Genomic DNA, 16832 nt, shown 5'->3' on the forward strand with positions numbered 1-16832 from the left:
TGTCCTCACCAGCAGTGGGCACAATATCTCTGAAAACGTCTTATAGAATTCCACCGGGTAGCCGTCAGGCCCCGGGGCCTTGCCCGACTGCATGCCCTCCAGCCCCTCGATTATTTCCTCAATCTCAATTGAGTATTCCACCAGATTCTCATCTACCCTCGGAAACCTCAACTGATCCAAAAACTGCCTCATCCCCTCCATCCCTTGCCTTCCTCAACTGTTCCACCACTTTCCCTGCAGTCAACAGCCCAAACTCCGCCTGTAACCTCCGCCGCTCCCTAAGTAGCCCCGCATCCAGGGCCTCCGAGTATCTCCTGTCCACCTGGAGTATCTCCTCCACTAACCTATCCCTCTCAGCCCATTCCGTCTTTTCTCTGTGCGCCCATATCGAGATTAATTCCCTCTGACCACTGCCTTCAGAGCTTCCCAAACCGTAGCTGCAGAGACCTCCCCCATATCATTTGTTTCCAGGTAGTTCTGGATGGACTTGTTAACTCGACCACAAATTGCTTCGTCCGCTAGCAACCTCACAGCCAGTCTCCACAGCGGGCGTTGCCCTCTCTCCACACTAACTCATAGATCCACCCAATGCGGGGCATGATCCGACACTGCGATTGCTGAGTAATCAGTATCCACCATCCCAGGTATTAGCGCCCTGCTCAGAACAAAAAAGTCGATGCGAGAGTATATCTTGTGGACATGTGAGGAAAAAGAAAACTCCTTCGCCCTTGGCCGTGCAAACCTCCATGGGTCTACTCCCCCCGTCTGTTCCATAAACCCCTTCAATTTCTTTGCCGCAGCCGGCCTCCTCCCTGTCCTGGATTTTGACCGGTCCAATTCCGGATCAATGACTGTTAAAATCTCCTCCCATAATCAGGTTATGGGACTCTAAGTCTGGGATCTTACCTAACACCCGCCTCATAAATTCCACATCGTCTCAATTTGGAGCATATATGTTCATGAGTACCACCCGCACCCCCTCCAGCTTCCCACTCACCATGATGTACCTACCCCCTTGTCTGACACGATTCTCCCTGCCTCGAATGCCACTCGTTTGTTGATCAAGATCGCTACCCCCCTGGTCTTTGAGTCCAGCCCTGAGTGGAATACTTGGCTAACCCACCCCTTTCTCAGTCCCCTCTGGTCTGTAACCTTTAGCTGTGTCTCTTGTAGCATTGCCACATCCGCCTTCAGCCCCCTCAAATGCGCAAACACGCGAGCCATCTTGACCAGCCCATTCAACCCTGTAACGTTCCATGTAATCAGCCTGGTCGGGGGGGCATAGCCCCCCCCCCCCCCCCCCCCCCCCCCCGGCCTACTAGCCATCACCCTTATTAGGCCAGCCTCTGGCTCGCGCCCTCCGCCTCCTCAAGCCCCCCCTCAGGCATTCGCCGTTCCTGACCTCCCATTTGTCCCTTGGTAACAGTTCTTCCCCTGTCAGCAAAGCAGCACCCCCCCTCTTTTCCCCCCTAGCAACAACACTAGAAACCCAAGCCCCCCAAGTCATCGCCCTCAGTGGCTCATTAACTCGGGGCTTCTTCGCGAGGGCTTAGCACCTGACTGCCCCCCACTGTGCTTCCGTGAGTCACCTGACCTATGCTGACTTGATAGCGCCCGCCCCTGGCACCAAGCAGTCCGTCTCCCCATTGTTCTCTCCCCACTTGAACAAACATATTAAGAACATCACATTCCCCAGTAAACAAACATCAGAAAAAACAGTGAATAAACAGCCACTTTAGAAAATAAAAAACCACCCAAAAACAGAGTCAGCCTCAAAGCCCACCCCACCTCTAACCAGCTCCTTGCAAGCCAAAGTTTCCGTTAGCCATCCAAATAGCCCCTTATTACACATCACACTACTTATACTTAGACAACCCAACACAACAAATCACCAGCACAGTACTCTCCAAGGCTACAGCGCATTTTAGTTCGCCTCCAGATCCTTTTCTTTAATAAAAGTCCATACTTCGTCTGGTATTTCAAAGTAGTAGTCCCGTTCCTCATGTGTGACCACAGACGGGCTGGGTACAACATCCCGAACTTCACCCCCTTCTTAAAGAGGGCCGTTTTTGCCCGATTAAACCCAGCTCGCCTCTTGGCCAAATCTGCGCCCAGGTCCTGATAAATCCGCAGCTCACAATTCTCCCATTTGCTGCTCCGTTCCTTCTTGGCCCACCACAGAACGTGTTCCTTGTCCAGGAATCAATGAAAGTGTACCATCATCGCCCTCAGTGGCTCATTAACTCGGGGCTTCTTCGCGAGGGCTCTGTGCGCTCTATCCACTTCCAGGGGCCGAGGGAACGCCTAAGCCCCCATCAACTTCTCCAGCATGTCCATCACATAAGCCCTTGCATCCGATCCCTCACTGCCTTCAGGGAGGCCGACAATTCTAAGATTCTGCCTCCTGGATCTGTTCTCCAGCTTCTCCTGCATTCTTCTCTGGCAGTCGTTCATCATCTCCACCTTGGTCTCCAGCATGGTTATGTATTCCTCGTGCTCGGACATCTTTTTCTCCACCTCCTGGATTGCTCTTCTGTGGGTCTCTTGATTCTGCACGGCTTGATCAATCGAAGCCTTAATTGGGTCCAGCGTGTCCTTCTTCAGCTTGGCGAAGCAATCTTCAAAAAAACTTCACCAGCTGCTCCGTCGACCACTGTGCCGTCTCCCTTGCTCTCCGCCATGCTTTCCCGCATTATCGGCTCTGCTCGCATCTTTCTTTTAGGACTTTGTCTTCTCACACGGCCACTTCTGGTCCAATTCTCCATACACTGGAGGGGGATTTCTCCTCACTGTCTCACTCTTCACCAATTTATCCCATATAATCTAGAAAAAAACAGGGGAAAAAGGTCCAAAAGTCCATCACAGGCGGGAGCTATCAAATGTGTGACCTACTCCTCCATGGTCGCCATCGGAAGTCCCGCCCCTGCATACTCACCTGCCAGGTCCCCCCGGTGCGTGAAGTGAGTGATTCACACCGGAGGGACTGGCCAAATCTGGACTGCTGCTCGGCCCATCGGGGCCCGGAGAATCGCTGGGGGGGCTGCTGTCAACGGCCCCCGACCGGCATGGCGGGAATCCGCCGCCGCCCGAAAAACGGCGCCAGAGTATACGGCAGCTGGCGGCGGGGTGGGATTCGCGCCTCCCCCCCAGGGATTCTCCCACCCCGTGGGGGGTCCGAGAATCCCGCCCAGAAACTTTGTTTTTTGTAAATAAACAGTGGTCTCGGATACCTGTTTTGCACTCTCACAAGAACTGGAATTCACTGTTGGAATGGAGCAGATTCAATATTAACTTTGAAGAGGAAAATGGATGAATACTTAAATGGAAAATATTGCTGAGCTATAGAGAAAATACAGTGGAGAGGAGATAATTGGATAACCTGCAGAGGCGCAATTAGCCCTGTGCACTCATTCTGTACTGTAAGATTCAATGAGTTCTGAACCTCTTCTAATAATTTTGCAGATATTCAGTTAAAGGTCTGGTTTAGCTGGTTTGTGAAATACTAGTCCAGAGGGAGAGGAGAGATCTGAGGTGAACTGTTGGAGCATCTGTAAACCAAGAACAGCATTAATGGTACTTATGGGTGTGAGCTAAATTATCTATCCCTACTGTAAGGAAGCAACAATGGAATATCGGAGAATAAAAAATAATAAATTATGGAATATTTATATTAAAGAAACCTCCATTTAGCTCATTATTTCTCACCAGCTCAATTGTAAGAATTTTAAAAATACATTTATGGGATGCGGGCATCAGTGGCTCGGCCAGCATTTATTGCCCATTCCTAATTGCCCTTGAGAAGGTGGTGATGGTGAAGATTCTTGAACCGCTGGACATTCAGTGGGTATATTGTTAGGGAGGGAGTTTCAGGATTTTGACTGCAACAGTGAACGGTGATATATATCCAAGTCAGGATGGTGAGTTGCTTGGAAGGGATCTTGCAGTTGGTGGTGTTCCAATGCATCTGCAGCCCTAGTTCTTCTAGATGGTAGTGGGTTTGGAAGATGTTGCCTGAGGAGGTTTGGTGAGTTCCTGCAGTGCATCTTATAAATGGCAGACACTACAGCTACCCTGTGTCAATGTGGAGGGAGTGAATGTTTGTGGAAAGGGTGGCAATGAAGTGGGCTGCTGGGTGGTGTCAAGCTTATTGAGTGTTGTTAGAGCTGCACTTATCCAGGCAAATGCAAAAGAAACAGAAAGGGATTTGTGTGGAATTTACTTCTATCAATACTGATGTTTTTAATTCATTATACTAATGTCTGTAACTGCAGCTATAACATTATTTGTTTTAATGTTTTTGAGTTCTCTCCACCTTTGCAGATAAAGACAGTACCAGCTCATCCTTTCTCACCTCTGTCGCAATTTCCAGTAAGTACCTTGCAATCAAAACTTTTTGCAAACGTTTTGTAAGTTTTTTAAAAACAAAGTCAGCAAATATTCTGTTGAATATTTTGCTGGGACATTTTTGGAATGTGTTTCATTATTCTCCATAATAACTCAGCTATAGCGAGTTTCCAGGCATTATCCTATAGGTCTTAAAAAGTTACTAACATGGAAGTTTCCAAGCAATGTAACTCGTACAAATCTGTAAGTATACCTCTGTATGGCAGTTCTGTCAATATGGAGCCAGTAACATGAGATTTTATTTCTTATTAATTGATTTCCCTCAGCATTGCACACAATGAATGAAGATGAACTACGATCTTCAGGTGATATAGGCTTAGAAGGGGGTGGGGGAGCAGTAGGTGCAAGTAAGAATGTTGGTGCGAGAGAGGTCTGGGGCGTAACAGGCAGGAGAGTTAAGAACATAAGAACTAGGAGCAGGAGTAGACCATATGGCCCCTCGAGCCTGCTCCACCATTCAATGAGATCATGGCTGATCTTTTGTGGACTCAGTTCCACTTTCCGGCCCGAACACCATATCCCTTAATCCCTTTATTCTTCAAAAAACTATCTATCTTTATCTTAAAAGCATTTAATGAAGGAGCCTCTACTGCTTCACTGGGCAAGGAATTCCATAGATTCACAACCCTTTGGGTGAAGAAGTTTCTCCTAAACTCAGTCCTAAATCTACTTCCCCTTATTTTGAGGCTATGCCCCCAAGTTCTCCTTTCACCCGCCAGTGGAAACAACCCGCCCGCATCTATCCTATCTATTCCCTTCATAATTTTATATGTTTCTATAAGATCCCCCCTCACCCTTCTAAATTCCAACGAGTACAGTCCCAGTCTACTCAACTTCTCCTCGTAATCCAACCCCTTCAACTCTGGGATTAACCAAAGTGAATCTCCTCTGCACACCCTCCAGCGCCAGTACGTCCTTTCTCAGGTAAGGAGACCAAAACTGAACACAGTACTCCATGAACACCTTATACAATTGCAGCATAACCTCCCTAGTCTTAAAATTAAGCAATTCATTTTTAAAATATATTTTTAAAATTAGGTTTTTAAATTTTTTACAATAAACGTAACAAAGTAACAAAAAAAACCCCAGTGCGGAACAGGTATAGAACAGAATAAGTTTGATAGCAAACATGGGAACAGGCAAGATAGAATAAATTCAGAACAGTGTACTCAAGGAATCAGTGCCTCTAGTTTATATAACAGATTAATAAAACAACAGATCAACAAATTGAATTGGGGAAAGGAAGAATAGTTCAGGATGCATGCCATGTATTGCAATATCAAGAGGAACAAAATCAGATGAAATAGTTCATGGAAATCGCAACAGGACTAAGTCAGCCAAGGTGGAGCCTGTGAATTTAAGATGTCGGTCCCATACTTTATAGAATGCATCAGACTTGGAGCAGATCACAGAGGTCAGGAATTCCATAGGGATGCATTCCATAATTAATCAATGCAAATTTTGGATTGAGGGATATTTGTCACTAATCCAGGAGCATAGGATATTTTTATGAGCTGCCAAGGTCCGGATATTGTATAGCCCTTTTCATTAGAATCAGTAATTCCATCTTGAAGACCCCAAAATCAGAACACAGGAGAATGATGCCTCTTGCTCAGAAAATGTTTTGCCTCATTCATATGTTCTGGGGCCGTTGCTGTTTGTCATTTTTATCAATGACCTAGAGGAAGGCGCAGAAGGGTGGGTGAGTAAATTTGCAGACGATACTAAAGTCGGTGGTGTTGCCGATAGTGTGGAAGGATGTAGCAGGTTACAGAGGGATATAGATAACCTGCAGAGCTGGGCTGAGAGGTGGCAAATGGAGTTTAATGTAGAGAAGTGTGAGGTGATTCACTTTGGAAGGAATAACAGGAATGCGGAATATTTGGCTAATGGTAAAGCTCTTGGAAGTGTGGATGAGCAGAGGGATCTAGGTGTCCATGTACATAGATCCCTGAAAGTTGCCACCCAGGTTGATAGGGTTGTGAAGAAGGCCTATGGAGTGTTGGCCTTTATTGGTAGAGGGATTGAGTTCCGGAGTCAGGAGGTCATGTTGCAGCTGTACAGAACTCTGGTACGGCCGCATTTGGAGTATTGCGTACAGTTCTGGTCACCGCATTATAGGAAGGACGTGGAGGCTTTGGAGCGGGTGCAGAGGAGATTTACCAGGATGTTGCCTGGTATGGAGGAAAAATCTTATGAGGAAAGGCTGATGGACTTGAGGTTGTTTTCGTTGGAGAGAAGAAGGTTAAGAGGAGACTTAATAGAGGCATACAAAATGATCAGGGGGTTAGATAGGGTGGACAGTGAGAGCCTTCTCCCGCGGATGGAAATGGCTGGCACGAGGGGACGTAGCTTTAAACTGAGGGGTAATAGATATAGGACAGAGGTCAGAGGTAGGTTCTTTACGCAAAGAGTAGTGAGGCCGTGGAATGCCCTACCTGCTACAGTAGTGAACTCGCCAACATTGAGGGCATTTAAAAGTTTATTGGATAAACATATGGATGATAATGGCATAGTGTAGTTTAGATGGCTTTTGTTTCGGTGCAACATCGTGGGCCGAAGGGCCTGTACTGTGCTGTATCGTTCTATGTTCTATGTTCTATATCTGCTGTATCTGTTTCCTTAATTGCCAAAGCTTTCAGTACAACTTGGGCGGAATCTTTACAAAAAATTACAAAGTGTTCTGGGGTGAAAAACGCTGTCGGCAGGATTTCTCACAGAACTTTGAGCCTCTTAAAGAAAGGTTTTCCCCAACATGAATCACGCCGCAGTCTTGACGACCTCCCACTAACTCACTCGCCCCAGGGAAACTTAATCCCTACAATCACTGGGAAGCCTCCCCAGCACTTATTCCAGAGCCATTCGAAGGGATTGCCTCATGAAGCCATACTTCGGGGTTCACAGTGTATCGTGTGCGATGTAAACTCTTGTATGAGCATTGGGGTTCAATGATTGCATCCCCAATCAGTGACTGACCTTTAGCTCTGCATATTTCATTGGCACAATTGACTTGTCAATGAAGGGTGAAATTGCATATCAATCAATTGAATGTCTCTTGTGACAGATGAGGCTCCGATGTTAAGAGTGAAGCCTGCAATAAGCATGAAAAGACAATGACATGCATTACAATGAGGCTCCTGCGGCATGATTCCCACTACTCCACTGACGAGGGAGGTGAAAAGTGCAAAACCCAATCACACCGGAGAGAATCACTTTTCTTCGATTCTCTCTGGATTTTGAGGCCACGCTGAATTTCTCACGGACGGAGAGTGCAGGCTCAAAATCACCCCTGTTGATTCTAAACTTCTCCAATTAATATTGATACGAGGAAAGTGCTTTTCCGAACAATGTTATGTTGTTCTAATTGGGTTGCAATTTTGTACTTGGCAAAAGACACTGGGCGAGATCTATTGACTCTTCACCCCCACCATGGATTTCCAGGCAGCGTGAGGTGGAATCAATGGGAAATTCCATTGACAGCAGTGGGACCAGAAGATCCAGCCAACAGCAGGCCACCTCCTGCAGCGGGAAACATGCCACGTGGAGTCCAGAGAATCCACCCATTGTCTACGATCTCAGTCCTTGAGGCAAAACACCTGAGCATGCTCAATTTATTTTCTCTAGACAGCACAGACTGAAAGGGATAGAATTCAATTCTTACAGTTACATCCAAAGAAAGGGTTTTATCAGCATTTGATTGAAAGTGGTGTCCCTGCAATATTCTCCAGGGTTTTCAGTTACAGCCACAAATCCTTTGTTCACTTTGTTGGCCAAGGATTGTTTGTCTGGTGATGGAACTGGTCGCGAGGCCTCACTTCCAGGAACAGTGTGTGGGCAATGGCAATGAAAATCTGGACCACGTTCTCTTGGTTCACACCAAGCTTTCCTGTGGCTGCTGCTCACTATTTTCAGGACCCCCAAAAGCAGTTTACAAATCACTACACTGGGCTGATGCTGGGATGGGGAAACTATTACTAGGAGGAGATATTTGACAGATAGGTACTTGAACAGTGAAGATGAATAGAAGTTCTAAAATTCTAAAATAGTTCTGGTGGACTAAATAAGGCCAGTTCCTGTGAGTGAGGAGGTTGATGATGCATCTGCTTACCTTCATTGCTGCATCATAAATCTTTCAGAACAAAATGGCCATTTTCCACCAGAGGGGTCCTCTTCATTGTAATGAATCATTTTGGAATTTCCACTGCAATATTTTGTTATTGATGATTAGTTATATTGTAATTTCTTGTCTGTTATTTCCAGGTTGAATTAACGGAAAGCCTATTGCAATGTTATGACTTTCCACCATCTCCAGGAAAATCCTCATCAGTAACACCTTTGCATGTGGTTAGAGCTCCAAATGATCCATCAAAATCTTCATCAGTGACATTTGTACATGCAGCCAGGCCTGTGACTAACCCAGGAAAATCATCAATAACAACTGTGCATGCCATCAGGCATTTGACTGATCCAGGGAAATGTTCAGTGACAACTGTGCATGCAGTCAGGCCTCTAACCGATCCAGGAAAATCTTCATCAGTATTGCCTTTGCATGCCCATAGACACCGGACTGACCCAGAAGCATCATCATCAGTAATGCCGTTGCATGCAGTCAGATATCCAAGTGATCCAGGGAAATCATCAATAATACCATTGCATGCAGTTAGACATCCAACTGATCCAGGAGTTTCTTCATCAGTGATGCCTTTGCATGCAATTAGGTATCTAAGTGATCCACTCCCACCAATTCAACACACTGCATCTCCAACAAACAGGTAAGGGAGTATAATGATTCTTTAATGGGCTATTGTGGTATCTTGTATTAAAATAGATTTCCAATATTTTTTACATTTAATCCCAGAATTAAATATTTTGTGATTCAGCTAAATTAGTATACTCCACATCATATGCAGACAGATACTCCTGACAGAAGCCTAATGCGAAAGCATTTGGAAATCTGTACTGTACACCCGAAAGGTAAAATAAACATGTTAGGTTCTCAGAATATAACCAAGAGATTATAACTGAAATGAAGTTAAGAATACAAACTATATCACAACTATGTATTGCAGCCCAGAAATACATATAGCTTGAGGAAAACATGAAACACAGAGTTAAGAAACAGAATTCCAAAACAAAATAAAATAATAGCAGTTAATATTAACATAATATGTGAAGGCTTTTTACGTTAATAATTAACATGTATGACAGGATAGACCGAGCTCAGAAGACCCCCCCCCCACCAATTTTAAACAGGAATAGATCAATAAATAATGAAGAAACAAACGCATTTAATATTTTGATGTGGATAAATTGTGCAACTTCATGCTTCAGGGATACCTGGAATTCTGCTTTCTTCAGTGCACCAGGGCTGTATACTCGTAAAAATAAATAACTTCCCTCTTGACTGCATATTAATTCATCAGAATTGCTTGCAATTGTAGTGTACGCAACTTTCAATTCACTATTAAAAAACATCTAGTACTGCCCACCTCAACCCTCACAGATCATAGGCCAAGGCAAATGGTCCGTCTTAGTGTCCACATCTCTGAGGAGTTTAACTCTAAACTTTAACTTTACCGTGCTTTGTCATCAACTCATCCAGTTGACAAGACAAACCATATGTTTGTTTGTAAGAAAATATTTTATTGAGGCATTTATAATTTTAACAATTTTAAACATCAAATTTCAACAAGAATAAAAACACAACAATATAACCAACAAACCCCCCGAGCACACACCCCAGCCAATATGGATTACATACACAGTGCCACCTTCCCCAGCCCCCCCCTCCATAGATTCTCCTGCTTTCACTCGTCTCTCCCATGCCACTCCTTCCCCCCCCCCCTCATGCTGACAGCTTAATTTTTCACAAAGAAGTCGATGAACGGCTGTCACCTCCGAGCAAACCCCTGCAACGAACCCCTCAAGCCAAATTTAATTTTCTCAAGTCTGAGAAACCCTGCCATGTCGCTAACCCATACCCCCGACTTCAGGGGTTCTGAGTCCCTCCATCCTTGTAAGATCCGTCCCCGGGCCACCAGGGAGGCAAAGGCCAGGACGTCGGCCTCTCTCACCCCCTGGGCTCCTGGGTCTTCCAACACACTAAAGATCGCCACCTCTGGACTCGGCACCACCCTCACTTGTAAGACCTCTGACATGACGTCAGCAAATCCCTGCCAGAAACCGCTCGGCCTTGGACATGCCAAAAATATATATGTTTCGCAGGACACTCTGCACAGCACCCACACCTATTCTCCACCCCCTCAAAGAACCTGCTCATCCGGGCCACAGTCATGTGTGCCCTGTGGACCACCTTGAATTGTATCAGGCTGAGCCTGGTGCACGATGAAGATCTGTTAACTCTCCTAAGAGCCTCCTCCCAGAATCCGGCCTCCAACCATCCCGTCCCCCCACCCCAAGCTGTTCTTCCCACTTTTTTTTCACCTCCCCTATCAGGGCTCCCTCCCACTCCATCAGCTCCTCATAGATCTCTAAGACCTTGCCCTCTCCTACTCTTGTTCTCGACACCACCTTATCCTGCAGTCCACCTTGCGGCAGGTGCGGGAAGGTCGAAACCTGCTTCGGCACAAAATCCCTCACTTGCTGATACCGGAACCGGCAATTCAAACTCCAACTCCAACTCCTCCGAGCTCAAGAAACACTCATCAATAAACAGATCTCCAAATCTCTCAATCCCTGCCCACTGTCACCTTTGAAACCCCCCATCCAGCCCCCCCAGAGCGAACCAGTGGTTATCACATATCGGTGCCCACACGGATGCCCCCTCTAACCCCATGTGCTGCCTCCACTGTCCCCATACCCTCAGGGCTGCCTCTACTACTGGGCTTATGGAGTACCGAGCCGACGAGAACGGCAGAGGTGCCGTTAACAATGCCCCCAAACCCGCGTCCTCCATCCATTTAGACAAACCATATGTAATAAACTAGAGCATTCTGGAAATTACTCAGCAGGTCTGACAACATCCAGGAGAGAGAAACAGTAAATGTTTTAGATGGATGATCGCTCATCAGGGTTTATGGTCTGAATTTGATTAGCCATTTTACAGTCTTCCAAATTTAACATGGAGTTGAACAATTTCAGATCATAGTCACTGCTCTCAGTTTTTTGAGCAGTTCGGCAGTTGTTGGCAGTTGTTTGACCAGTTGTTGGTGCTGGTCATGTTTTTCCAACCTATTTTCCTGTTCTTTCGTCCCCTCTGTTCTCCTGACTCTTTCCAGTTTTTAAAAAAAATGTTTTTATTCTCCATTTTCACATTTTCCTTCAAAATTTACACCCCACCCACAAACAGTAAACGGTAACAAATACAAAATCAATCTCCTTAACAATACCAACGATCCCATCCTCCCACCACCTCAAACAATGGCCCATCTGTCAATATACGCATCCAATAAAACAAACCCTCCCACGGTGGCAACAAAAAAACAAAAAAAAACCAAAAAAAACAAAAAAACAAAGGAGAAAAAGGAGTCCGGGACCTCCCATGGTCACCATTGACCTATAGAGTCCATTCCCCCTCCCCCTCCCCTACACTCAACGCCCTCCAACCTCTGAAAGAGTACCGTACATGATACCCAAGAGTTGTATCCCCCCCCCCCCCTCCAGTCTCCAATTCCTCCCGTCCACTGCCTCTTGTAAAACTCCTCCCCCCAACCTCGGTTCCTTCCCCCCAACTTTCCACCCCGGCTAGACCACTCGGACCCTGTTCTGCCAGGCTCCGATGGCCGCAGCCCCTCCCCTCCCCCCCCCCCCCCCCCCCAACCGGCCAGCGTGGAGGCCCCCGCCCGGGTCCCTTTCCCCCTTGTCCGGCCCTAGGAAAGCCCAGAAATCCCCTTTTAGCACACAAACCCCGCATATCCACCTACACCCCAAAGAGCCCTCATTTCGAGTGAAAGTCCCACCACTTCCCTTGTCCAAATATATACACCATTGGTTCCTTTAGCCATACACCCGCGCGCAGTGAAACAAAAAAGAAGAAAATACAGTCATGAGGTTACATCGGCACATGGCCATTTCTCAATTTGTCAGTTCTGCCACAGCCCTTCTGCCTTCGCAATGTCCTCCGCTGCTTCCGCCGTTCCAAAATAAAAGTCCCTGAGCTTGTAAGTCATCCTCAGCTTCACTGGATATACAATGCCGCACTGCACCTTGCTAATGTACAGTGCCCTCTTCACCCAGTTGAAGGCAGCCCGCCTCCTCGCCAGCTCCACCGTAAAGTCCTGGTATACACGTATACCAGCTCCAGCCCACTGCACCACCCGCTTCTGCTTGGCCCAGCTCAGGACCTTCTCCTTCACACTGTACCTACGGAAGCACAGAGTCACTCCCCTTGGCGGCTCAATCGCCATCGGTACAGGCCTCCACGACCGGCGAGCCCGATCCAGTTCATATCGGGAGGGATCCTCCCCCTCCCCCAATAGTTTCGCCAGCATCGCGGCAAAATACTCAGTCGGCCTCAGTCCTTCAACTCCTTCGGGCAGCCCCAGAATCCTCAAATTCTGTCGCCTGACTCTGTTTTCCAGGTCTTCCATTTTTCCTCGCAGATTCTTGTTAATGTCCATCACCTTCCGCATCTCCTTCCCCATCGAGGCAAGTTGATCACCGTGCTGCAATAACGTCTCCTCCACTTCCTTCAGCGCCTCCCCTTGCTCTCGCACCTCCGCCACTGCGCTCGCCACCGCCGTCATCACCGGGGAAATTGCCTCCTCCACCAGCGCACTCAAAACCTCCCTCATCTCCTTCCTCATTGTCTCCATGTATCTTGTAAACTGCCTTTCGAATTCCGCAGCCATCACCTTAGTTATTTCTTCAGCCGTAAGCAATGCGGCCTCCCCTGGTGCTTCAGCCTCCATTTTCCTTGGTGACCCCCCTGGTGACCTTTCCATTCCCCGGCGGACCTTCAGCCGTTTTCTTTATGGACGATTCTTTGCTCACCCTCGACAATTTTCTTCATTGTACCTTCACTGTGCCGCCTCTGTGCCTGCTTCCTGCTTTTGCCGCCTCCGTGGACCCTGGGACCGGGCTTAAAGCCCCGAAAATGCCGATCCCGAACGGGGGCCCTCCATTGTGCGGCCGCCTCCCGCCCGCTGTCACCGGAAGTCGTATTATTTATTTTTAACCAACTTGCAAGTCTGACTCGCTTCACAAAGACCCAGAACACAAGCTGCCTCCTAGGGTCTCCCGAACCGAGTGCTGTTGGAGACAAAGGAATCTCTACAAATACATTCAAATGGCATCAAGTTTCACATACAAGATTCCCATAGGCCATCCTATATCCCTCCTGACCTGGCCATATATCCTGATTGGCTCACTTCTCATTCCTTAACCCTGGGCCTCTTGTTACCCAGCATCCTTTTCCCATCCTCCACCAGATACCCCTCCCCCTTCCTTGCCATGCTTTCTGAAATCCTTTGTCTGTGAACTCACTACTATTAGACTGATCACATCCACATTACTGTAACTAATATTTGAACTAACTATTTTATATCACATTCGTTTGTTCAATTCCTCACAATGTGGATCTCTTCCCATACCTTGGGAGCCTCCTCTTAGTGCAAGCATGATCCAGCATCGACTCCAATGCACCAGTGCAGTCTTCAGATGCCTGAGAAACAGAGTGTTCAAAGACCAAGACTTCAAACCGAGGACCAAGCTCATGGTCTACAGAGAAGCCTTGGTTCCCGCCCTCCTGTATGCATCAGAAACATGGCAATGTCCAACAGACACCTCAAATCCATGGTTAGATAACACCAACATTGCCTCCACAAAATCCTGCAAATCCACTGGCAGGATAGGCATACCAATGTGAGTGTCCTCTCCCAGGTCAATATCCCCAGTATCGAGGCACTAGTCACGCTCAACCAGCTGCGATGGGCGGGCCACATTGTCCGCATGACCGACGCAAGACTCCCGAAACAAGTGACCATAAGGAGGGCAGAGGAAATGCTACAAAAGCACTCTGAAAGCCCCCTAAATAAATACAACATCCCTATTGACAGGTGGGTATCGCTTACCTCAGAACTCACAAACTGGAGAAAAGGCATCCGCAAGGGTGTCAATTACCTCGAGCGTAGTAGGGTGGAGCATGCGGAGGCCAAGCGTAAACAGCGGAAGGAGGGCGCAGAATCCAAATTGTCCCACCTACCTCATGAAACAGCACCTGCCAAACCTGTGGCAGAGTCTGCGGATCCAGGATCGGACTATTCAACCACCGCAGATTCCATCTTCCCGGAGTGGAAGCAGGTCATCCTCCACCCTGAGGGACTGCCAAAGAAGAACTTTGGTCAAGATCTATAATGTTGTTTGAAATCCAGCTCATGTAGTCACAGGATGTAAAATAAATGTGGTGTTGAATCAAATACTATTGCATGCAATCTAAAACCTATTTATGTGTAAATACTTATATCACACGCAAAATGAAATGGCTACAAAACAATTAAAACTAGCACAAAACCAACAACAGAAATATATATAGAATATGGATCCTCACACAGGATTCCTTCCTAAACCATGGATTAAAAACATCAGAAAGAATGATAACAGACCTAACCATCAACTAAAGAAACTGTAAACAATTTTTTTAAAATTTACCATGTTTGAACTTGTATTTTCAATTTGTAAGACGCCTTCTGTATCTATCAGCCAAGGTCTTTAAAATTATGTAGGTTAAACGTAGAGAAGATGTTTCCAGCGTTATGATCTACGTAGAGAGCAATAACTTTTTTAAAATATATTTTAATTTCCAGTGACCAACTTTAAGGAATCCTCCCGTCTTGGACAGGTCAAATATTCCAGAATCTTTAGATCGCCACAGGATGTGCCTCTTTGACCATAGACTTCCCCCATTTTGCCTGGTATCTCACCAGGGACTTGCAATCTTCTTCATTCTGTTTACCACACCAGCTTTTTTCTCCGAGACCTCTCTATTTCTGTTTTTGTCCAAATACTCAGAGACCAAAAGTCTTTGCAGAGTCAGCCCAGCTGCTCCTTTGTTTTCAGGTGTGAATATTTTTCACCTTTCTCCAGTAAGCCCCAACCTGGGTGAGCTTGTCCCCATGATAACCAAGTTCAACTTGCTTGTTGTTGGGCAGAAATCGTAGCAGGTCACATGACCCTCTTCACTACTCCATTTGACCTTAAATTAAGGAAGCAGTACAAAACATTATTTGTAAAACCTGGGGCGTCATTCTCCGACCCCCCTGCTGGGTCGGAGAATGGCCGTAGGCCGCCGTGAATCCCGCCCCCGCCGAAGTCTCCGGTACCGGAGATTGGGCGGGGGCGGGAATCGGGCCGCGCCGGTTGGCGGGACCCCCCGCTGGATTCTCTGGCCCGGATGGGCCGAAGTCCCGCCCAGAAATTGCCTGTCCCGCCGGCGTAAATCAAACCTGGTATTTACCGGCGGGACCAGGCGACGTGGGTGGGCTCCGGGGTCCTGGGGGGGGGGGCGCGGGGCGATCTGACCCCGGGGGGTGCCCCCACGGTGGCCTGGCCCGCGATCGGGCCCATCGATCCGCGGGCGGGCCTGTGCCGTGGGGGCACTCTTTCCCTTCCGCCTCCGCTACGGCCTCCACCATGGCGGAGGTGGAAGAGACTCTCCCCACTGCGCATGCGCGGGAAACTGACAGCGGCCGCTGACGCTCCCGCGCATGCGCCGCATTTCCGCGCCAGCTGGCGGGGCAACAAACGCCATTTCCGCCAGCTGGTGGGGCGGAAATCCCTCCAGCGTCGGCCTAGCCCCTCAATGTTGGGGCTAGGCCGCCAAAGATGCGGAGCATTCTGCACCTTTGGGCCGGCGCGATGCCCGTCTGATTGGCGCCGTGTTTGGCGCCAGTCGGCGGACATCGCGCCGTTGGGGGAGAATTTCGCCCCTTGTGTTTGCAACATCTCCCCCTAAAAGATGAAAATTATTGATGTGTTAATTTTACACAAGACTACCAAAATATAACATTGTAAGCACCTTATAACCAACTTACTACATTGCAGTACAAGTAATATTTTCCATCTTGTCACATTTCACCATTAAACAGTCCATCTTGGCAACATTATAAGGCTTAACCTATCACGCCAATCTCATGGACAATTAGGATTTATATTTCAGTTTTGATAAATTCTTGGAATTCCATCGTTCTACCAAGCGAGAGTTTGTTTTACTACTGGTTTAGCACACTGGGCTAAATCGCTGGCTTTTAAAGCAGACCAAGGCAGGCCAGCAGCACGCTTCGATTCCCGTATCAGCCTCCCCGAACAGGCGCCGGAATGTGGCGACTAGGGGCTTTTCACAGTAACTTCATTGAAGCCTACTCGTGACAATAAGCGATTTTCAATTTTCAATAATGGCTTCACTTTCCAACATTGATCACAGCAAATCTCCTTTCTCACTTCCAGTAGGTTTTACAGCTTTTCCATGTTCT

At 47.4% G+C, this 16832-nt stretch overlaps 1 protein-coding gene across 2 annotated transcripts in view; it reads left to right on the forward strand.

The window, feature by feature from the left end:
* LOC140425065 (band 4.1-like protein 4B) overlaps window positions 1-16832 on the forward strand; it is a 574236-nt gene that overhangs the window by 543829 nt on the left and 13575 nt on the right. For both annotated transcript variants that reach the window (XM_072508898.1, XM_072508899.1), the window contains exons 23-24: window positions 4321-4368; window positions 8665-9176. In XM_072508898.1, coding sequence (XP_072364999.1) covers window positions 4321-4368; window positions 8665-9176 — 560 coding nt within the window. The remainder of the gene's footprint in view (window positions 1-4320; window positions 4369-8664; window positions 9177-16832) is intronic.

The sequence above is a fragment of the Scyliorhinus torazame genome, chromosome 6 (assembly GCF_047496885.1).
Source record: "Scyliorhinus torazame isolate Kashiwa2021f chromosome 6, sScyTor2.1, whole genome shotgun sequence".
In the NCBI taxonomy this organism is placed as follows: Eukaryota; Metazoa; Chordata; class Chondrichthyes; order Carcharhiniformes; family Scyliorhinidae; genus Scyliorhinus; species Scyliorhinus torazame.